The sequence below is a fragment of the Diceros bicornis genome, chromosome 5 (assembly GCF_020826845.1).
Source record: "Diceros bicornis minor isolate mBicDic1 chromosome 5, mDicBic1.mat.cur, whole genome shotgun sequence".
Lineage (NCBI taxonomy): Eukaryota > Metazoa > Chordata > Mammalia > Perissodactyla > Rhinocerotidae > Diceros > Diceros bicornis.
The window spans coordinates 45,676,509-45,701,056 of NC_080744.1; the positions used below are offsets into that span (position 1 = coordinate 45,676,509).

The 24,548-nt window shown below is 36.7% G+C and overlaps 1 protein-coding gene across 4 annotated transcripts in view; it reads left to right on the forward strand.

Moving 5' to 3' along the window:
- Nucleotides 1-24,548, forward strand: part of GALK2 (galactokinase 2) — a 135,032-nt gene that overhangs the window by 2,853 nt on the left and 107,631 nt on the right. For 2 of the 4 annotated variants that reach the window (XM_058541538.1, XM_058541541.1), the window contains exon 1: nucleotides 7,724-7,888. The exons of the other annotated variants lie outside the window; for them this stretch is intronic. In XM_058541538.1, the coding sequence (XP_058397521.1) occupies nucleotides 7,836-7,888 (53 nt within the window). In that variant the 5' untranslated portion in view covers nucleotides 7,724-7,835. Of the gene's footprint in view, nucleotides 1-7,723; nucleotides 7,889-24,548 lie in introns of those variants that run through there. 4 annotated transcript variants of the gene reach the window in all.

A 24,548-nucleotide genomic window follows, 5' to 3' on the forward strand; every position in this document is an offset into this window, starting at 1 on the left:
AATACAAATAAAACTGCTAAGGATATTTGTGTACATGTTTTTGTATGGGCATATGTTTCATTTCTCTTGAGTAATGTGGTAGACAGACTCTAAGGTGGTCTCCTCATTATCCATGCTCTTGGATAACCCTTTCCCCCTTGAGTGTGGGTGGGATCTGTGACTTCGTTTTTTTTTTTTTTTTCAGCTTTATTGAGGTATAATTGACAAATAAATGTGACTTGCTTTTGACCAATGAGATAACAGCAAAGGTGATGTACATGATTATGTGTACGTGATTACATTACACAAGATTGTAAACCCATTTTGCTGGGAGAGATTCTTTCTCCCTTGCTGGCTTTGAGAAAGCAAGTGGCCATGTTGTGAAGGACCAGGTGGCAAGGAGGTGAGGGTGGCATCTGGCCAATAGCCAGCAAGAAACTTTGGCCTTCAGTCTGACAACCCACAAGGAACTGAATGCCGCTAACAGCCATGTGGTCTTGGAAACTGGAGAAATCCTTCCCCAGTAGAGCCTCAGATAAGACTTTGTGAGACCCTAAAGCAGAGAACCCAGCTCAGCTGTGCCCTAACTCCTGAACCACAGAAACAATATGTGTATTGTTTTATACCGCTAAGTTTATGGTAATATTGTTATGCAGCAATAGATATGAATACAAGTAAATAACTAGTAGTGGAATGGTTGGATCATATGATAAGTGTATGTTTAGCTTTTTAAGAAACCTCAAATTGTTTTCCTAAGTGTTTTTGCTATTTTACACATCCATCAGTAGTATATAAGAGTTCTAGTTGTACCACATCCTGGCCAACACTTAGTGTGATCAATTGTTTTAATTTTATCCATTCTAGCAGGAGTGTAGTGGTATAGCATTGTGGTTTTAATTTGCATTTTCTAAATGACTAATGTTGAACATCTTTTCATGTGCTTATTTGTCATCCATGTATCTTCTTTGGTGAATATCTCTTCACTTCTTTTGTCCACTTTTAAATTGGGTTATTTGCCTTATTACCATTGAGTTGTAAGAGTTCACCAACCAACAAGGATGGTGAAACCCCCAGGGATTAGTAACAGACTGGAAATCATTACCACCTCCTGAAGGCTTGAAGGGGCAAAGGGAAGAAATGGTTTTACTAGAGACCAGCAAGAGTGGGAGCCCTGGAAGAGGGACCTCCCAACAGCAGCCATGGTTATAGAGAAACACAGCTGCTGCCACAATTATGGCAAAGGTGTGGTGGAGTGTGTGTGTGTGTGTGTGTGGAGGGTGAGAGAATAAATACCTCAACTTGTCTGTTCCATTGCCCTCTAATATCCTGCCAGTAACCAACCCCAACCAGAAGCCAGAGGGTAAAGGAGCCCAGGTACAGTCCATAGACATCAGCCTCCAGGAGGATAGAGAAGAGTGAAGAATGGATCCAGAAGTCAAATGGTGAATAAACAGCACAACATTGTCTCGTGCAATTCAGCTGTAGCATAAATTATATAATTCACTCAGGGAAGGAATGTTCTCTCCTTCACAGACAAATTGGTGACTATCTATTGTTGTGGGAGCATATCCCTTGATCTTACCAACCAACCTAAGTGGCTTATCAAAATGTTTTTTCGACCTACATTTAATACCCACTTCTTCCCGAGAGGAGTCCTGACAAATACAGTTTGCATGATCTCATTACATTTCCACTTTATAGATTGATGCCCTTGCCTAGTTGGTTCTCCTTTTTTTTTTTTTTTTTTTTTTTCTGAGGAGATCAGCCCTGTGCTAACATCCGCCAATCCTCCTCTTTTTTTGCTGAGGAAGACGGCCCTGGGCTAACATCTGTGCCCATCTTCCTCTACTTTATATGGGACGCCGCCACAGCATGGCTTGCCACGCAGTGCGTTGGTGCGCGCCCGGGATCCGAACCAGCGAACCCCGGGCCGCCGCAGCGGAGCACGCGCACTTAACCGCTTGCGCCACCGGGCCGGCCCCTAGTTGGTTCTCCTTTTAATCCACCTCAATCTCTTCAGATTAAATAAAATGATGTATGTGAATGCGTGGTGCTCACATATGATAAAGTACTCAACAAATGTATCATCTTTAACTCAATCAACTCCTCATACTAACTCTTCAGAATGCTCTATACCACGATTACATCTTTCATCTCTAAAATTACCATACGAGGAATATGCAAATAGAGGATAATTAGACCAGCTAGAGTTTTCTTTCCTTACATTGACTTTGACCTTGTAAAAAGGTCTCTTGTAAAAATGCAATTGCACAATTTTCACAATATTGTTATTTGCCATTTTGGTATCTCTAATGCCCGGTTGTTTTTATTTCCACCAAAATGGTGACCATACTTCCCTACTTTCGTGAAATGAACCCACTTTTCAGTAAGATGTACAGTGTGGAGGCAAAGCAGGGAGCTGACACAATTATACTCTAATTCCAAAATTGTCTTTGTTTCCTTCCTTTACTGAAATCTATAAATTCTTTAAGTATGTTTTGCATTAATCTTCCTGTGATTCCCCTGTGAACTAAAGGAGCACAGACAGTCCTCAACTGACAATTGACAGGAACAATTTGTGCATAGGAATGCTATAGCTGCACGCCCTTTGCTATTTCCCATGCAACCTCCTTTCTATCTTGGAGACCACCAGACTTCTGCTATTTAACAGAATCGCCTTCAAATTCCTGAGACTCCTGTTCCCCTCTTTTTGACTCCTTTTAAGCCAGAGATTTTCTCCATTTCCTCCAGCTTTTGCTTAGTTCTCAGATTCTGTACCTCTCTTTTCTCTACCCCAAAATACTGTTCCCACCCTCATCCCCACCCCCAATTAAAGACTTAGTTTGAGACTTCAGGGTTCTGGATTCTAAATGAGTTATTAGTACTATTACTGGTGCATTATGGCTTAGATTTACTTTTATGGATTGATCTGAGAATCAAAATTTTTTTGAAGATTTTTTTGGCTATAGAATGCGACATGCTTAGATGTTACAGGTTGTTTTGACTATTCCACTTGTTTCCTAGAAAATAAATCCTCAAATTATGCCAGTCACCTGAGATCCCTTGCAAAAGTATTCCAAAAAAAAAGAGAAAAGAATTGCTTAAGATAATAATCATAACTCCTTATTGAGATGGGCAACATTGGATGGTTATGACAAGATGAAGAAAGTATTGTCAAGTTTTATCATCCTTGGTACTATATTTAGTTTCTGGATCAAGAAAATCAAAAGAAAGAACAACATATAGTTTTAAATTGGGGTGATTTATCTGCAATTTGGCCAGTCTAATGTATACTTTAAGCTTGAAATGGAAACTTCTAATTTCAAAATAAGTTAATCTAAATTTTTGTTTATGAGATTTCATTTTCGTGATGGAATATGCAGAATTTGTGCCAATTTTTATAATCAACTCATTTATTTACTTAAATTTTAGTTTGCTGTAATAACAGGACCTTTTTGTTTATGTTTATTGTTGTATCCTCAGTGCCTGGAATAGTGCTTAGAATATAGCAGCACGTGATAAACATTTGTTAAGTGAATGAGTGATGATAGAACAAGGATGAAACACGGGATGTAAATTCTAGTGGTGGAGACATAAATACAAACATCAATAAATAATGTAGTTTCAGATAGCCATAAAGACGACAAACCAGATTTAGGGGATAGAGAATGACTGGAGGCAAGTTGGGATGGTTTTTAAAGTCTTCATAACAACTCTATGAAATTGATATTTTTATCTCCCATTTATGGAAGAAAAATTTCAGACTTGCCTAGGGGCACAAAGTTAGTAAGTGGTTGAACCACTCTAATCTAGGTTTGTTAATGTATTCCTTCATTAAACATTCCTTGAGTGCCTGCTAGACACTGAGCCAGAGTCTGTAAAACCAGAGTAAAACAGTTCCTGCTGTCGGGAGCTTAGAGCTAGATCTGTGCTAATACAGCAGCCGCTTCTTTCTAGTTGGAGTTGAGATGTGCTGTAAGTGTAAAATATACACTGCATTTTGGAGAGTTCTTATGAAAAAGTAAAATATCTGAGTAATTTTTTTATATTGATTATATTTTGAAATGACATTTTGGATATATTAGGTGAGATATATTGTTAAAATTTATTTCACTTATTTCTTTTTTATTCTTTTTAAAATGGCTTATAGAAAATTTAAAATGACATATTTGGCTTATATTGTAGAATCTAATTTAGTGGGTCTGGGCCTAAGAATCTACATTTGTAATAAGCTCCCAGGTGATGCTGATGCTGCTGGTCTGAGGACCACACTTTGAGTAGCAAGGCTCTAGACTAGATAGACAAGAAAACACACAAGTAGTAACAGCACTGATGTGATCATTGCTATGACTGGGGGAGAAGAGGGTGCTTAGAGGCTTAGTTGTTGTTTTTCACTCTGCAAAACAACCTATATTCTGTTAAGGCATTTTTGCACAGCACAGACAATTTCTCTTCCTTTCATATTGATTTATAAAAGATTAGCATGTATATTTAACTACAAAAATATATATTTCTTTGAATCATGAGCTTATCTTTTGCCTTTATTTAAATTATTATATACTAGAGAGATGTATCTATTCTGTACTTATACGGATGAATAAGGAACATGGCATCGTTATAAAGAAGACACTAAAGAAATATATTATTTACCATAATTGGAAAATACCCAAAGTAGGTCACTGAAGTAGATTCTCTCAATTGTGAACAATACTTTTTTATTATAAGTCAAAATAGGAAATATTTTCCACAAGTTGCACAGACTAAACCACAGAAATAACATTATTTCAGATAAATGGTCTGTGGTCTAACAGACTTAGTTTTGAAGGCGGAGGTGGGGCCGGGGAACAGGGAAAATTTTTCAGAGGAAGTGATTTTTAAGCTAAAACCTAAACATGTAGGAGTTTGTCAGGTCTGTGTGACTCTAACACCCATGCTGTTACTTTTACTTTGGATCAAGTTTTTGTTTTGTCTCATTTTAGTGTTTGTTTTGTTTGGTACAATAGTTTATCTGGAGAGAAACTAATATCCTTTGAGGAGAAACAATGTCAAGTTTATTAATTAGGTTTCTGTTTAAGAATCTATCATGGAACACCATGTTAGTTTATAATTTTAGACTCTAAACATTATGGTAAGTGTGCCCATATGCAAAAAATAAAGAACTGAAAAGTTCAAGATTTGTGAAAATAAAAATACTGTAAAATTTAGACATTAAACATTTTCACTATCAGATCTGTCTAATAAGAACCAAAGAAATATCTTAAAATTGACAAAGGAACAATACTTTTCTACTTCATAGGGATTGTTGGGAAGATTTAGAGAGATAATAATGATTTACATAAGGTGCTTACTTAGCAAGAGGCCTGGCATAAGGAGGAGAGTATAAGAAAGTAATGTTAGTTTTGTTTTTTGGTTTTTATTCGGGGGTACTCTAGTAGTTTGAGAACAGGTGATTTGAAGAGAAATGTTTTATAAAAATTATAATGTACACATTTTAATTTGGGGACAAAAATTAGTAATTCAATAATTTGTTTTTAAGTGTACTTTACTGGGGTCTCACCAAAGGTCACACATTCAGAAGTAGGCTGGGCTGGGAGTCTGGAGACCTAAGTTTTAATTCCAGTCCCACTATTCCTTTACTCTTTCACTTTGGGCCAATCATTTCAAAAAAGGGAGTTTTACTAGTTGATCTATAAGGTGCTTTCCAGTCTGTATCAGTTTTGTTGAGACTGCAGTAGGTATGTATCCAAGACCCAAACTAGTGATTTGCCATCAGGTTTCATTTAGCAAAGTTAATATTTGGTCATTAAATACACATTCAATAGGAAACATTCTTTTATTGAAACAGAGTTTCCATAGTCATTGTGTTCATTTTTAAAATATTGTATAAAATGAGCTTTTTGGGGACTATTAAAAAAAATATTTTCAAAGCTTCAAAACTGTTATTTTTTCAGCGCCCATGAAAGGATATATTAGAAACATATCTGAATAAAAAAAATGATCTTTCCTTTTTCATATTAACTGATGTTCCTAAAAATTTTACGTTTTTTTCTCACGTGCTCTTTCCACTCAAACCTATTTACAGAAATGACAGTGATGCCTCCCCTTATTCAAGAGTAAAGCACAATAAGCATCATACTGGGATTTATTGGGGTTCAAAAATAAAAAGCTATAATTGCTTCATTTGAAAGTGGGAAGGAGGGACTGAAATAATAGTGAGAAAGTAGCCCTGATACCAGAGTAACTTTGTTTCCATGATGTTTCATTTACAATAACCCAAGGTGGTGCTGAAGGGCTGCAGCCCTTTAGCTACACTTGGATATTGTCAGTTCACACTTGAGCCTTCATCTATCTCCCCTCTCCTCTTCCGCGTCTTACATGACACACACGTATAGAAATTCTGGAGTGGCAACTTATTGAATCTCTCTGAGTTATGCTACTACATCTAGCGTGCTGGGCATGTTGGCCCAAACTTCCTCAGTTAGGAAACCTTGGGATAGGTGTATTGCTAGCTGGCTTCACTTGGGTTTATCTTAGCATTCTGAGGTACAAAGTGCACTAGAGAGTTAACAGACCTGAAGTTTAATTCAAGCTTTGCTACCAATTAGCAGTGTGACCTTAGGCAAGTCACTTCACCTTTCAGTCATTCATTCAGTTCATCTTACCTATTGATTAAAAACCAATCTGGAGGACACCCCGTGGTGTAGTGGTTAAGTCTGGTGCACTCTGGTGCACTCCACTTGGGCGGCACAGTTTGGGGGGTTGGGATTGCAAACGTGGACCTGCATCACTCGTTAGCCATGCTGTGGCTGCGACCCACATGCAAAATAAAGGAAGACTGGCACAGATGTTAGCTCACGGTGAATCTTCATCAAGCAACAAACAGAGGAAGATTGGCAACAGATGTTAGCTCAGAGCGACTCTTACTTACCAAACAAAACAAAACAACAACAACAAAAAAAAAAACCCCACAAAAACCAATCTGCCAGGTACTGTTTTAGGTCCTGGGGATACCCAGTTCCTATCCCCAAGTTGATTACCTTCTAGTGATAGTGATGGTGGAGGTGATGAGACAGACAAGAAATACATACAAAAATAAATATGCAGAATTTGTGAGAGCTACGAAGGAAAGAAAATAGTAACATAGAGTGAGGGGGTGGGGATGGTGTGCTTCTTGAGATGGGGCATCTGGGATTTCTCTAGGTAACTGAAAAAGGAAGGCGTTGAACTGGATACAAAGAGTTCTTGCAGTTTGAAAGGCAAGTATTTTCTTCTTTTCATTATTAGTTGTGTTCTAGAAAGGCCCACCAATCCCTCTATTCTAAAAATAAATGCAAATATGTTTAAATCAAGTGCTGCATCAATTTTATACTGCCTGATTTTGAAATAATCCACATAAGAAGCAATAACTAAACATTTTAGTGTTATTTACGGGAGTAGCTGCTGGTCATTAAAGAAAAAAACCTCGAACTTAAAAAAAAAAAAAAAAAAGAACCTGAGGCGCCAGGTTATAACTCTGTACCCAGACTTGACCCCGGGGCGCAGAAGGAAAACCTCCCTAGTCGGATTCGCACGTGCTCGGCACAGGGGTTCCCGTGAGTCCCCGGTCCCAGGAGCTCAGAGCAGCACGGTGGCTCTACCTGACAGCTGCCGGGACGGCACGGAGCCCCCGAGCCCGGGGAGGAGGAGCCATAGGCGGGGCCGAGTGGAAGCAGCCACCTCAGCGAAGCGACAGGATTTCCGCAGTGAGGGCCAGTGTCGCCCGGAAGAAGGGGCTCCTGCCGCAGACGTCTCGTGATTACCTCGGAAGTCTTGCTTCGCCAGTTGAAACTGCAGCAGAAAGAAGGATCTAGCGAAATATGGCTACGGAAGGCCCTGCCACGCGTCGAGTCCAGGTGGCAGAACATCCCAGGTGGGGGAGAAGAGACGCCGCGCTTTGGAATCGCCTGGGTTGGCTAAGCGCAGATAGTGTCCGGGGCTTTTGTCTCTTCACTGGGGCGCTGCTTTTGCGCCCGGGAGCGGACAGAATCCTTGGAATGTTATGAGGCCTCGTGGCTGGGCTTGCAAGAAAGACTACGCTGCACACACTTTCCACCTTGACTCCTACCAGGGGTTGTGTTTTGCTTTATTTATGCAGATCCTTCTTTTCCCTTTCTTGCTGAAGGTGGTACTCTCTGCTGGGCTTTAGCAGAAACGCCCAAGTTAACTTTGAACCCCTTCTCTTTTTGTCTTGCCTGCCAGCTGCTTTTTAAAGTCCCTTTCTACAATATTCATTGAAAACGATAAAACGTGCAAAGCAAAAGACAAAACAAAACCCCTTGGTCTCTGCATCCTTTTAAATCATGGAATCTATGAATTGTCACTTAGGGACTTAATCTGCTGCCAGTACCTAGCTACAGAATAGCTAATCGCTTATTGATACCTAGCGGAAGATCATTTCATTTGAGGGCATCTTGCAGATACTTTGTAGAAATACTTAGTTCTGACATAGGACTGAAATCTCAGAATGAAGTCCCTAACCTACCTATTAGCCCTACAGCTTTTCTAAGGTTGGCTTCTCTTCCCTTTTGCTGTTTCTTTCTTTCTTTTTCTTTTCTTTTCTTTTTCTTTTGTTTTTTTTTTGTATCATTTTGAAGCATTTTCTTTTCTTTTTCTTTTTTTTATTGTGGTAACATTGGTTTATAACATTATATAAATTTCCAGTGTACATCACTATATTAAGATTTCTGTGTAGTGCTGTTTCTAATTTTTACATTTTTCCTCCTATTAACTTTTTTCTCTAACATGAAGTCCTCAAGTTCTCCCTAGTTCCTAACTTATGACTATCATGTGACAGTTGACAATATTAGAACTTACTAAAACTTGCAAATGCTTTTTCACCCTTAAGTCAGCAGTGGATCTTCTGTTATCAGAAAGAAACATACGTTTTGATCATGGAGACCAGCACAACTTCAGACTACTTGTGAATGTCTCTGGGTGTCAATATACTCTATGGAGGTCCTTGCATAGTACTGTTGCCCTTATACATTTGAATGAATTACTACACACTGTTGAAGACGTGTTTCAAATAAGATTCATAAGGAATTTGTTAACATGAAAATAATCTGGCCCCTTGTAGTTTAGTCTTTTACATAAAACATATCCATGTATAAATTTCTTCTGTTTCCATTTTGTATGATTTTAATCATAATGCTCAATATTTCTGTAGTTAGAGTGCAGGGGCGGGGGAATGGTGGTAACGTGCACTAAAAGTGAAGAATTGTTTACTAAATCTCATTAGAGTTGTTTCTTGCCTTTTATGACTTTTACAGTATTCATTCATACAGTAAATATTTCTTGTTAATATTTGTTGTTCTGTGCTAGCCACAGGAAAGATCATAATAGTAGTCAGAAAGTGTGTACTCTGCCATTTTCTTGCTTTTCACTTGTGCATGCAATACAATTATTAGCTTCAAGCAGTGTTTCAGCCACTAATTCATTTTAGCAAGGGAGAGTTCAGTTAAATCTAGATAATTTATCTGTAAATCCACCTATGCTGAAAGGGAAAAAATGCATGAAGGCCCTGAGGACAGACTTGTGGAATTCCTGCTCTTTCTCTAGGATGCCTCTTCAACTCCACAGGACCTATGATCCTCTGAGTAAAGGTGCTAGTCAACCACATTATAACATTTTAGTAAAGTTAATTTCTTTTTTATTATTTTTATCTAAAAATAAATTAGAAATAGAAGTTCTAATTTTTTTTTTTCCTCCATCCCAATCTTGCATTCTGCCTATGCTGTTAGACTACTTCAGATTCCACTGTTCTAGCTTTCTTTGCATTCTTAGCAGTGGTGTCTCTTCTCTTTTCCTTCTCTTTGGGATTAAGTTTTAAATTGTTGGATTACTATTATTTTTTGTAACAGCTTTATTCACATACCATACAGTTAACCTGTTTAAAGTTTACAATTAAATGGTTTTTAGTATATTCACAGGATTGTGCAACCGTCGCCATAATCAAAGTTAGAACATTTTCATCACCCCAAAAAGAACCCTGCATCCCTTAAGCTATCACCTCCTGCCCCCACCCCCAGCTCTAAGTAGCCACTAATGTACTTTCTATCTCTATAGATTTGCTTATTCTGGACATTTCAAATAAATGGAATCATTTAATATATGGCTTTTTGTGACTGGCTGCTTTTACTTAATATAATGTTTTCAAGGTTCGTCTGTGTCGTAACATGTTATCAGTGAGTCATTCCTTTTTATGGTGGAATAATATTCCATTATATGGACATACCACATTTTGTTTATCCATTCATCAGTTGATGGACATTTGGGTTGTTTCCATCTGTTGGCTCTATGAATAATGGTGCTGTATGAACACATTCTTAATATGAAAGATTTGGATTATTTAAAAGTATATTCAATAAAGCCTGAAAATCCCAGTTTCTTTCCTCACTGTAGTCTCTGATTCCTATCTTTTGCTGCCAATTCTTAGTTCCCTTCTTAGAAGTTATCCATTTGGTTTTTATCCTTGTAGTATCCTTATAGTATCATTTTATCCTTATAATATCATTGTTACCATTTTTTATAACAACAATATTATATTCATGTTAAGCGGAATCATATTTATTTTTCTGTCACTTACTTTTTTTCACTTAAGAATATTTCTCAGAGATCCTGGCATATCACTCTATACAGATTTATTTCACTGTTTTTAAGGGCTAAAAGTATTTCATAGTATGAATACCATTATTTATTTTACCACTCAACTGTTAGAGTGTACATTTAAGTTTACAGTTTTTCACTTTTACAAACGATGCTGTGGTAAACATCTTTGTACATATTTCTTTAAGCATTTTTGTGAATGTTTCTTTATGCTCATTCATGGAAATGGAATCAGGGTCAAAGGTAATGAAAATTTAAAATTTTGATGCTTCCTGTCAAATGGCCCTGCATGGAAAGATGCTATTAGATTGTCCATTTCTTGTTAGTTTTTAGGAGCTCTTTGTGTATGTGTGTATTTTTTGTATGAATGTTTGTGATTTTGGATATAAACCATTTGTTTTTTAATATATATTATGTATATTGTTCCCAGTCTAGCACTTTTCTTTTAACTTTATGATGTCTTTTGTGTAGGCATTTTATATTTTATGCAATATAGTACAGTGTTGAATGATAGCACCCTTGTCTTGATTCTAATTTTAATAGGAAAGCTTCTAATATTTTGTCACCAAATATGGTGTTTGCTGTTTCTAATATATAGCCTTTATTAAATTAAGGACATTTCCTTCTTTTCTAGTGTGTCAAGAGCTTTTTATTTAATTTTAAATTTTATAAAAAGAATCAAGGAATGGTTATTGAATTTTATAATTTATTTGCATATTTTAAGAGGATCATGGAGTTATACAGTTTTCCCCTTTTATTCTGTTAGAATAATGCATTTTTTGTGTGTGTGTGTGTGAGGAGGACTAGCCCTGACCTAACATTTGATGCCAATCCTCCCCTTTTTCCTTGAGGAAGATTGGCCATGGGCTAACATCCATGCCCATCTTCCTCTACTTTATATGGGACGCCGCCACAGCTTGGCTTAACAAGCAGTGCATCGGTGCGCGCCTGGGATCCGAACCTGTGAACCCCGGGCTGCCACAGCGGAGCACGTGCACTTAACTGCTGCGCCACTAGGCCGGCCCCTAGAATAATGTATTTTAATCAACATATTTCCTGATACTATCTTCATATTTCTGGAATAAACTCTATTTGGTCACATATACTATAAAATAATGTATGTTGGATTAAATTTACCAATATTTCATTTAAAGTTTTTTTTATCTATTTTCACAAGTGAGAGTAGCCTATAGTTTGTGTTTTGGGGCTATTCTTGTTAAGTTTTTTTTTTTCGGTGAGGAAGATCAGCCCTGAGCTAACATCCATGCTAATCCTCCTCTTTTTGCTGAGGAAGACTGGCTCTGAGCTAACATCTATTGCCAATCCTCCTCCTTTTTTTTCCCCAAAGCCCCAGTAGATAGTTGTATGTCATAGTGGCACATCCTTCTAGTTGCTGTATGTGGGACACGGCCTCAGCATGGCCGGAGAAGTGGTGCATCAGTGTGCGCCCGGGATCCGAACCCGGGCTGCCAGTAGCAGAGCGCGCGCATTTAACTGCTAAGCCACGGGGCCGGCCCTATTCTTGTTAAGTTTTGGCATCTGGGTTATACTGGCCTCCTAAAATGAGATGGGAGGGCTTTCCACAGCTTCTGTTGTTAAAACCATTTATAAAAACAAAGGATCATCTTACTTTAAGGTCTGACAGAACTAACTCATAACATTTTATGGGCCTTGTTAAGGGGATTATTTCTGACTACTTTTTCTGTTTTCTGTTTCTCTTCTGTCAATTTTTAGAAATTTGTATTTTCCTAGAAAAATCACCCCTTTTGTCTAGGTTAGAATTTTTAAAAATCTCTTTAGAATCTATAGCTGTGTCTTATTTCTAATATTGATTTTATATAATGAGACTCAGAAAAGTTTTTTTCCATATTATTGTTTTTATCAATGAGCGAGTTTGTAATTTTTTTGGCCAAGTCTGCTATTTTTCCCCTAGTTCATTAAATTCTACTTTTATCTTTTAATTCATTTTTTTCTAATTTCTTTATTGCTTTTTTGCTAGCTTCTTGTGTTTTATGCATACTTCATTTATTTTCATTATTTCTTGTTTTCCTATGTTCCTTGAAGGCTAGAAAATTTTCTCTGAGTACCATTATGATTGCTTCTCATAAGTTTTGACATATAAATCCCTCATTTTTTGGGGAGCGAGGAAGATTGGCCCTGAGCTAACATCTGTTGCCATTCTTCCTGTTTTTTGCTTGAGGAAGATAGTTCCTGAGCTAACACCCGTTTTTTGTATATGGGATGCCAATCTTCCTCTACCTTTTGTATATGGGACGCTGCTGCCACGGCATGGCTTGATGAGTGGTGTGTAGGTCCGTGCCCGGAATCCTAACCTGTGAACCCCAGGCCACCAAAGTGGAGCACGCATACCCAACCACTGCACCACTGGGCCAGCCCCATACCCCTCATTTTTATTTTCCAAATAATTGTAATTTTGGCCTTAATCTCGACTTTTCCTCAGCTTTATCTTCTTGCTCACTAATTTGCTCAACACTTCATTCTACTATTCAGCCCATCTATTATTTTTATTTTCATCATCATGATTTATTTTCCAAGATCTCTAATATAATTATTGTTTCATTTTTACATTTGAATTTCTGATCTAGGAGGAATTTATTGTGATGGAAGGGGCAAAGTAGGGATTAAAATTCCCTCTCCTTCCTCAGTGGCAATTATCCATACTTTGAAATGCCATTTTAATGTACATTAAATTCTCAAATATAACAGTTATAATAACAAAATAATTATTGCATGTTTATAAAATTCTCAAAACAAACCTTGCTGTGAGTTCTATTATCCTCCTCAATTTGTAGCTGAGGAAAGGGAGGCATAGAACGACTTATGTAAATTACCATTGTAAGCGAGGAAAACTTTTCCTCTACCCTCTTAGGTTTAGTGGGGGGGGGAGGGGCTGTGAATTACACTGACGAAAGACAGATTAACAGGAGAAAAGGTTTATTTCACATGCACTTGGTGACTTCACAGAAAAAAAGTGAAAACCCGAAGAAGCAGTTAAGTCTGAGAGTTTGTATAGCATTTTAACAAAGAATGATAAATTGTGAGAAGTGATTAGACAAAGGAAAGGGGTTTGGGCTTCTAGGGGTAGTAAATTGTGGGAAGGTGTCTATATGGGGGAAACTAATGGAAGCTAAGTGTTATTTTAGTAAGGTTTGTTTATGCAGACTCAAGTCAGTGAGGTTTCCAGTAATAAGAGTATCTCTTGATATGGGGGAGGGGAGTGCCTTGTTTTTAGGCAGATAGAGGGAGGGTAGAGAGCTCCTCCTGTGTCTGCTGTTTCTTAATTACCTTCAGCTCAAAATAATCCTTATGCCAAATGGCATATTTTGGAGCAGCATATTCTGATCCCCTTCACTATAAAAATACATATTAACAACCAATTATTCTTAAATTACTATTAAAAATTAATATTTTCTCTAATGCCATGACTGGTTATCCTGATATTGAAGAGGAAACAGAAGCACAGATACGGTAGGAGACTTGCCTAAGATCACAATGGCAAACTAAAGATATGTGTCTTGTCTCCTGAAATTTTAATTCATTTCTCTCTGCAGTTAGCCATATGGTCACTCTGGGGTCCTCTGAGAATCAGTCCTTACAGTAAAAATCCATTTCATTCACTACATTCATAATTTTGTTTCTCAAGTTCTGTTACTAACGCTGCTGTTAAAAAAAAAAATGATCTTAAGTCAAAAGAGCATTCAGAGCACCAGATTCAGCAATTTGGGTGGTGATATTTTGGCCAATTCTGCCTTTAACAATGTGATCTTTGTAGGAGCTCTTATTTTCATACTGGAAATGCTCATTGTACTCTTTTGGGGGAGACTACTTTAAGTGACTACATTTTAAGAGATGGAGTATTGCTTGATCACCCCAAGGTGGTAAAAGTACATCTACTTCCCCTATTATAGCCAGACTGCTTCATTATTAGAGGATTAGGTATAAAGTTTAGAACAACACTGTGCACTTCTGTTCTTTCTATTCTTAGAGAAGAATACTTTCCTTGTTTCCTTTTGTAGCCTCCATGCATTCGAATTTCAAAGGTAGGAATGTTGTCTGGTAAACCTCTTGGTGATGGAGCAGTTATCACAAGACATGAACCGGCTGTTTTCCTGAGGTAGTCTGGGAAAAAGACAGAAAATTTCATAACTCAAAATCATTTTATTAAAACACATTTTAGGAGACTTATTCTAACTCTGCTATTAGCACTTCATCTTGTTTGTGTTTGTGGTGCTTATAAAAGCAAATTAATAAGGATTCAAGTTCAACAGAACTTGAATTTTGTCAGTATATGATTTTCTCAGGCAGAAACATTAGCCCCTATTGAGGCGAATAGAGTTATGTAAGCTGGAAAACTGGGAGTTATTATATGCTTCTGCCTCTTTTGCACATCTGTCTGGTCACCAGTTCCTATGGGTTTGACTTTCTTAATATTACCTTAATTTAATTTTCATCCTTCTTCTCTATCTCCACCACTATTGTACCCTCAGCCTTTCTCTCTAGGTTGACTACAATGGTCTCCTATTGGATTTCTTTGTTTCTGCTTTGCCTTCCTATGACCCACCTTCCATACACTTCCTGGTGAGCATTTTCAAGCATGAAATCCATCCTATCACTCCATCCTTAAACACCTGCTCACATCCATTGCCTGTGTGTTAAAAGCCAGGTTCCTCAACATGGCATATAAGGCCCTTTAAGATCTGGGGCTTGATTACCACCAGCCTCTCTCCCGATTTTCTCTTCGGATGTATTTAAAACCCTAATTGTAATTTTCTGAATGCAGCATGCTGGGCCTTTTCATTTCATCTGCCTAGAATGCTTCGCCCCATCCCACTTGTCTGACATCATCCTTTAAAATTCACTTTAACTGCTGCCTCTTTGGGGTGCCTTCTCTAACTTATTCTCCCTGTTCTGGATTATCTTACCACCTACATTCTCTCCTATAGGGGCTAAATAGCTTTTCTCTGTGCTCCCAAAGGACTGCATTTGTCTGGTTTATCACTCTACTGTCACTCTGTATCGTACTTTTTAGCTTACCTGTCTTTCTGTTCTGCCAGACTTTTATATTCCAAGGCCAAGGATGATTATTAATTTCCTTTTAAGAAGTGTACTTAGTAAAGCATCAGTAAATGTTTCTTTTTTTAAAAAAAATCTTTATTTTGAAATAATTTCAGACTTACAGAAAAGTCAAATTTAGTAAAAATATTACTGTATATTCTTTTCCCAGATTCCTCAAACGTTAACATTTTACCACATTTGCTTTATCATTCTCTCTCTCTCTTTCTGTTATATATTTTTTCCTGAACAGTTTGAGATTAAGTTGAAGACATGATGCTTCTGTAATTTTAAATACTTGAGTGTGTTTTCTAGAAACAAGGACATTTTCTAACATAACCAGAACGCAGTGATCAAAATCAGGAAATTAATGTTGTTACAATATTATCTAATTGACAGACCTCAAGCACCACCAATTATCCCACTAATGTCCTTTATAGCAAAATAATAATTTGTTTTCTTGGTCAGGATCCAATCTAGGACACATGTTGCATTTAGTTGTTGTCTTTTTAATCTTTTTTATTGTGGAACAGTTCCTCAGTCTTTCTTTGTATTTCATGACCAGTTATTTTGTAGAATATCCCTCCATTTGTGTTGTAGGAAAAAATTGTGAAAAATTTTGAAATGGACCAAAAGGTTACAAGATATCTCCAAGGAGAACCAGAAGTTGCCTGGCGTACCTTTCCAGGTTATCTGATTTCTATGTGGCTCTGAACCTTTCATTATATTCAAGCTCTTTTACAGCTCTGTAGATCATAGAAAACTGATAGCCGTGTAAATGGTTCTTGTCCATAGAAATCGCAGATTGTGTTTAGTGGAACGCAGTTGATTGTTGCTCCTTGCTACTACATAGTTCTGCTAGTTGTTGTACCCCTTTGTAAATTCATTCCGGGATTCCTTATCTGACTGTATATGAGTGATGCTTTGGAGTCTCCTACAACAGGCTGTAATATTTTACTGGTTCTGTCATTAATGAGATAAATAAAATCTTTAACACATGTTCCTTTTATATCTGTATAGGAGCCATGATTATACCTTAAAAATTTTCTCCTTTAATAGTTTATCTACTATTTCTTCATGATTAGGTTCACTTTATTCATTTTTAATAGGAATACTACAAAAAAGTAATTTGTTTTCTCAGTACATCATATCAGGAGGCACATGATGTCTATTTGTCCCATTACCAATGCTGTTAACTTGGATCACCTAGTTAAGGAGATGTCTGCCTGGTTTTTCCACTGTCAAGTTATTATTTTGTCTTCTATAATTTGTATCTTTTGGTAAAACTTTTAAGAATAGTTTAGTATTCTGTTTCTTATCAAACTTTCATGTTTGAGCATCCATTGATGATCCTTGCTTGAATCAATTATTATTAAGATGGTCACCAAATGGTGTTTTCTTAGTTGTTTTCATATTTTTTACATTTATTATTTGGCGTTCTAGTGAAGGAAATGTCTTTCCCTTTTTTCCATTTATATATGTCAGTGTGGACTCATCTATTTTTATTTTATTCTATGGGTTATAATATGTTACTTTTATTACTATTTTGATTCTCAAACTGTTCCAGATTTGGGCAGTGGGAACCTCCTTGTGTGGGCTTCTTGTGTCCTTCTGACACGTCACTGTCATTGTTTGAGCACGTCCTTACTTCCTGGTACAGCAAGATGTTCCAGGTTTGCATTGTACTGTCTCTGCCCCAGCTCTGGAATCATTTCTTTAAAGAGCTCTGGTTTCTTTTGAAACCAAGATCCGAACACCACGGCTGTTCATTGCTCTCGGAATGTTAATGCTTCTAGGCCATCTCAGCATCACACTTTGCTTTTTTGTTATAACAAAATATTCTGGAAATCACTCAATAAAAATTTCTAGAACCTGTATTCTTTTTTATAGTTTTTTAAGTACTTCCTTTTGTAAATAGGCCATACTTTATTCAAACACTTTTCTGTGTAAGAGTGTTTAGGTTGTTTCCAGTATTTTGCAATTGTAAACAAGTCTGCAATGAATCATCTCATTCATATGTATTTTCATTTTGTTGGAGGTATAACTTCAGGGTAAATTCTTAGACATAGGATTGTGGGGTAAAAATTAACGCCAATGTATTTTTGTTAGATTTTGCCCAATTCCCTTCCAAATGGGCCGTACCAGTGTGCGTTCCCAACCCACTGTAGAAGAGTGCCTCCTTCCTCAGAACCTCACCGACGGAATGTGTTGTTAACTTTTTAATCTTCACCAATCTTATAGTATCTCAGTGTAGTTTTAACTTGAATTTCTCTAATTTGATATGTTTAAGATCTGTTTATAACCTACCTCTTATTATGAATTTTCTGTTCATATCTTGTGCACATTTTTTCTATCAGGTTTTTTGCTTTTTTCACTCGATTTTTAAGAGTTTTTTTAAAAAAAAATAAGGACTCTATCTGTAACATATATTGTAAGTATTTTCTCTTAGTTTGCTAGTTGTCTTTTGACTTTGATTATGATAGTTTTTGCCATGCAAAAGTTAAAAAATTTTTTTTGGTGAGGAAGACTGTCCCTGAGCTAACATCTCCTGCCAATCTTCCTCTTTTTGCTTGAGGAAGATTGTTCCTGAGCTAACATCTGTGCCTATCTTCCTCTATTTTGTATATGGGATGCCACCACAGCATGGCTTGATGAGCGGTGCATGCCTGGGATCTGAACCAGCGAACCCTGGGCTGCCGAACCACTACACCACTGGGCTGTCCCCTAAGAATTTTTATGTAGTCAAATTTATCAAATTAAAAAAAAATTGCCTCTGAATTTTGTGTCATATTTAAGAAACCTTTCTCCTACGCTTGTGTTGTACTAAAATTCACTTGTGTTTTCTTCTAGCACTGTATGGTTTTCTTTTTTACGTTTAGACTCCTGATCCATTTAAGGTTTATTATTGTGTAAGATATGAACCTAATTTTATCTTTCCCAAACGTTTAACCAATTGTACTAGCACTCTTTATTAAAAAGTTCATCTTTGCCTCATGAAGATGACACATTCATCATACACTAAATTTCTGTATGTAGTTAGTTGCGTCTATTTCTGAACACTTATTCTACTGAAGTCTGCTTGTCTATTTATGTTCTGGTACGTCACTGTTTTCATTACAGAGGCTTTATACCATGTTTTAATGTTTGGTAGGTTGCTCCTCCCTCATAGTTTTTCTTTTTTAATGTTTTCTCCACTATTCCTGCATATTTGTTTTCCACATAATTTTTTATATCAACTTGTTTACCTCTATAAGAAAAGCTTGTTGGTATTTTTTGGGGGGATTGCATTAAATTTATTAATTAACTTGGGGAGAATTTTCTTTATGATGTTGAATCATCTTGTCCAAAAACAAGGGTGTCTTTCCATTTCTTTGAGTCTATTTTATGTCTTTCAAAAGTGTTTTAAAGCTTTCCTCAAAAAATTTTGCACATTTCTTCTTTGGTTTATTCCTAAATATTTAGTCTTTTTTGTTGCTATCACGAATGAGGTTTTCTCTACCTAATTTCTCTTCTGATTGATCATTGTTTTTCACATTAAGGCTATTCATGTTTGTATATTCATTGTATATCCTGTTATCTTAGTGAATTCTTTTATTGTTTAAGTTGGTTTTATCATTGTTTCTCTGGGATTTTCTAGTGTCCTATCATATCATCTCCAAATGGAGATAGTTTTACTTCTTTTGTGGTTCTTAATTGATTTCTTTTGTCTAATTGCATTGGCTAATACTTCTGGTGTAGTGTGGATTAGATGTGGAGATAGTGGAAATGTCGCTAGTATTTCCCCATTATGTAACTATTGGATTTAAGACCAAGATATATATAATCATGTTAAGATCAACATCTTCAGGAATGAATTTTATTGGAGGTTTTTCAGCATCTATTGAGGCAATCCTAGGATTTTTTTTCCCCTTAGATTTAACATGATATATTATTTTTATGGATTTTCTTAATATTGTCAACTTTGCATTCCTGGAATTAATCCCACTTGCTATGAATTATTTTCATAATGTGGTGTTATCTTATGTTTGATAATATTTTAAGTACTCTTGCATCAATATTCGTAAGTGACATTTGTCTGTAGTTGTATTTTCTTGGACTATCTTTATTTAGTTTAGGTGTCAATGTTACACTTGTTTCATAACAAGAATTAGACAGCTTTCCTTTATTTTTCAATGCTCTGGAACAACTTATGGAGCATGTGGGCCATCTGAGGTTCAAGCTTGGGTAGAATTCTTTTGTGAAAACATCTGGGCTCACCACATATTGTGGGGTGGTTCTTTGATACATTTCTTTATTTCTTTTATGGAAATGGGTCTGTTTTTGTAAATTGTATTTTCTTGGGAAATTATCCACTTCCTCTAGGATTTCTGTTGTGGCCATTCCTTAGAAACAGGATGGACCCCCACCCAAAAATTTAGTTTGGCTGTTGAGAGTGGTAATACCTCTCAAACAAGAGGGTATGAAAAGGCTTATTATTCACATAATGAGGCTTTCTGGGGAGGGCGGAGCAAGCCACCCAAGCTGGCCGAAAATGTTTTGAGAGAGAAAGGAACGGAGATTAGCTTGAGGTTTTTATGGTGATTAGGAAGTGGAGCTTGGGTAAGGATTTGTACGTGTGGTGTGGTTTGGCTGGTGCCAAAAGAGAGAGTACCTGGGCTTTTTTATCAACTTGCTTGGTGTGAGGCAGAAGGGGGCAGAGGGAGCATTGAAGCTTAAAAGCCGTCAGCAGTCAAACATCAAACAATGGAGTTGGATTCTTTTTTATAATTTCAAATTTATTTGGATAGAGGTCTACAAAGTAATCTTTTATGATTTTTAAAATCTCTTCTGTTTAATATTATTTCCTTCTTGTTATATCTTATTTTGTATATTTGTGCTTTATCATCCCCCATTTTCTTAACTCATTAGCTAGTGGTTTGTCTATTTTGTTAATTTTTTTCTAAAAACCCAGGATTTTAATTTGTTAATTAGGTCTACTGTTTGCTATTCTCCACATCATTACTTTCTACTTTTATCTTTTTTGTGTCTTTCCTTGTGCTTTCTTTTTGTTTATTTTGTTGGTTTTTTTCCTAGCTTATTGAGCTGAGAATTTAGTTCATTTATTTTCATTCTTTCATTTTCATTGATAAAAGTGTTAGGGCTATAGGTTTTCCTGACTGCTTTAAATGTATCTCATAGATTTTGATATATAGTGCTTTTAATATTACTATTATTATTATTTTAAGAAATTCTATACTTTCAGTTCATTTCCCCTTTCTCTGAACTGGTTTTTTACTTCATTTTGAACCGGTTTTTTAGTTCATTTCCTCCTTCACTGAAGAGCTAAAAGGCACTTTAAAAATTTGCAAGTTGGAGGACTTTTTTGTCGTTTGATCTTTTTAATAATTTCTAGTTTTATCATATTGAGTTTGGAGTGTTGTTTTTAGCACTTTTACCTTATAGAATTTACTGATATTTCTTTATGACCTGATATATGATCAATATTTGTGAATATTTCATGTGCTCTTGGGCAGTTATATTCCCCAGTATCAAGGTATAGTGTCAAATATATGTATATATCCATAAAATCTACTTTATCAATTTTGTTTTTTAATCTTTCTTTGTCCCCCCGATCTGTTTTTATACTGAGAAGATATCTTTTTTTTTTTAAAGATTTTATTTATTTATTTATTTTCCCCCCAAAGCCCCAGTAGATAGTTGTATGTCATAGCTGCACATCCTTCTAGTTGCTGTATGTGGGATGTGGCCTCAGCATGGCCGGAGAAGTGGTGCATCGGTGTGTGCCCGGGATCCAAACCCTGGGCCGCCAGCAGCGGAGCGCACGCACTTAACCGCTAAGACACCGGGCCGGCCCTGAGAAGATATCTTACAGTCTCTTATTATTAATGTATTTCTGTGTATATTTCCTATAGTTTTTGCCTCATAGAAGTGGTTGCAGGGGCTGGCCCCATGGCGTAGTGGTTAAATCCAGTGCGCTCTGCCTCAGTGGCCTGGGTTCCCGGATTTGGTTCCCAGGAGCAGACCTACACCACTCATCAAGCCATGCTGTGGCATTGACCCACATACAAAATAGGGGAAGACTGGCACAGATGTTAGCTCAGGGCTAATATTCCTCAAGCAAAAAAAGAGGAGGATTGGCAACAGATGTTAGCTCAGAGTGAATCTTCCTCACCAAAAAAATAAAAAGTGGTTGCAGTTTCATTTGGGGCATTTGTTAACTCTTATCTTCATTTTGAATTGCTGCTCTCTGCATTAAGAATTTTCCTTCTATGTACTTTAATGCTCTTTGGCTTACATTCTATAATGTCTGATATCAGGATTCCTGCCTCTATTTTCTGATTGTTTCCATTTGCCTGGAATACCTTTGCCTGTTCCTTGATATTTGGTCTTTCTGAATCACTCTGTTTTAGCTGTATTTGTAGACAGCATGTAGTTCAGTCTTGTTTTTGGAGCCAACTGCAAATCTTTTTGTTTTAATAGATGAGGTAGGCCTACTCGCATTTATTGAAGTGACTGGTATGTTTGATTTCAGCCAGTCATTTTATTTTGTAATTATGTGTTATGATATAGTTTCTGTGTTTATCTACCAGTTTCTTAATCTATCTGTTTTCTTTGCTCTTTTATTTTTGTAGTTTCTTTGGTGTTTAGGAAGATTTATATTTTTCTTCTGTTTGTTACCTTGTACTTATATATCTTTTTTAATACCCTGAGAAAGCAGGAGACTTTTCTTATTTAACCTTTTACTATCTGCTTTGTCAGTCAGTTTATTTTTTTTCCATTGAAAAACACGAGCATTTTAAATAATTCTATCTAGAATCTGACAAATAACCTAAGTTGTTTCAACTCTTTCTATAAAATGAAGGCTGCAGGTCAGAGAGCACCAAGGTTTATCAACAGCATCATTAAAATCACCCCAGTGCTCTAACAGCACTTCCAGTCCTGATACTAAACGTTTAATTACCTACCATCTCTCATTGCTTCTAGTGAATTCTTATTTACATGCTGCAAAGTAGAAATGGTACTGAACCCAGGGACAAGGAGATGATAATAACTACCATTTATTAAACAAGTACTTCATGCCAGCCCTAGGCTAGACACTGTTTTTCCACTACCTTATTTAATTTTCCAAACAATTCTATGGGATACATATCTACCCCATATAAAGTTGAATGAGGTTAAGGAATTTCATCTTGTGGTGGAAAAGAGGTTTGAGCCCAGATCTACCTGACTGCACAGGCCATGATCTCTCTAGAGCATTTTTGTTTGTTTGTTTAATGGTTTAATAATATCCTCGTATACGCTTATATCATAACTTTAAAAAAATTGTTGCTTTGTCATGCTTAATGGTATCTTTTAACTTTTGCCTATTGCCAATATAGCAACCAATAAGTTTATTCTATTTTCATCTTTTCTTCTCCCGCTTCTCCCATTTTTAGATGGGTGGACTTTTTCTTTCTGGTGGCGCTTTTAGATTAATCTTAGTTTTGCTGGCTCTCCTCTTTTCTCTTTCACCCAGTTTCTTTTCCAGTGGCTCACAGTGGTTTGTCTTTCTTCCTCCCTTCCTTTCTTTCTTTTTTACTTATAGGTAATTTAAAGTTTGTGCATTCTGTCTTCTAGTTCTACTAAAGATATGGTTTTTGTATCATTTACTTGTTCTTGTTCTAAATTGTTTTGGAGGATATATGGGGAGACAGATTTAGGTAGCCACCGTTATCCACATCTGCCTGGGTGTCCACTAGATGTATCTTGAATGATGTGCTAGAGATGTCAGTTATTGTCTCCCTGCCCATATCTTCTGTTGTCATCCACAGCCTCTGCTGAAGGGGTAGACCCAAATGATCATATTTGTAACTAAAACAAGTGACCTTGTTTGGACCAAATAGCCTTACCCTCTTGGCCAAAAATAATTGGACCAGGATGGATGCAGGACCTGCCAACCAGGTCCAACTTTGCCAACCAGATTATCTTTTTTAAGGATTTTAATTAAGGGACACAGAGGCTTAATCAGATAGTATAGGACACTGGAGCTGTTAAGTCTTGTAGAATTGAGGCCACAGTGTCATGAAGGCTGAAGATGTGGAGGAGCAGAAACTAAGAGGCTCACAGAGGCAACTGGAATGTGAAGGGCACCGAGCAGAGAGAAGTGGTGAGGGTGTATTTGGAGGGATGAGAGAATGAGATGTGAAAAGAGAGAGCCAAAGACACTGATATAAACAGAATTTCTGATGGCTCTCCAATTCCTGGGAATCCATCTTGAATAACTTCCAAGAATATTCAACATATCTTTCTAGCCTGGTAATAAATTTCCTTTTTCTTGAGCTTTTTTTGGTGTGATTTTCTGTTTCTTGCAGCTAATTAATCTTTAAGATCATTTAATTAATTAATGAGTGTCTTGAGTGTGGTAGGCTTTAATAAATATTTACTGTCCTGATGTTGTTAGCCGCAATATGAGGTGAGACTACAAACAGTGGGGGGTATTCATAGAAATGACTTGAGATGATTTAACAGTATAAAATTATTAAATCTATTGTAAGAGTTTTGGATCTGGAAGAGACCTATGAGGAATATCTAATTCAAATTCTCTAATTTGAGAAGAAGAGAGAGAGAAAAGAGAAGAGAGACCAAGAGAAAATGATTTGCCAAACTTTGGCTTTGAATTAGAGGCTCCATTGGAAGTAGAGCTGTGGTCTCCTGATATCCAGTCTAGTTTTCATCTGACTACCTGTACTGGGTTGAATAGTGTCCCCCCTTCCCCAATTCATGTCCACCTGGAACCTCAGAATGTGACCTTATTTGGACTAGCAGCTTTACATGTGTAATCAAGTTAAGATGAGGTCATACTCAATTAGGAT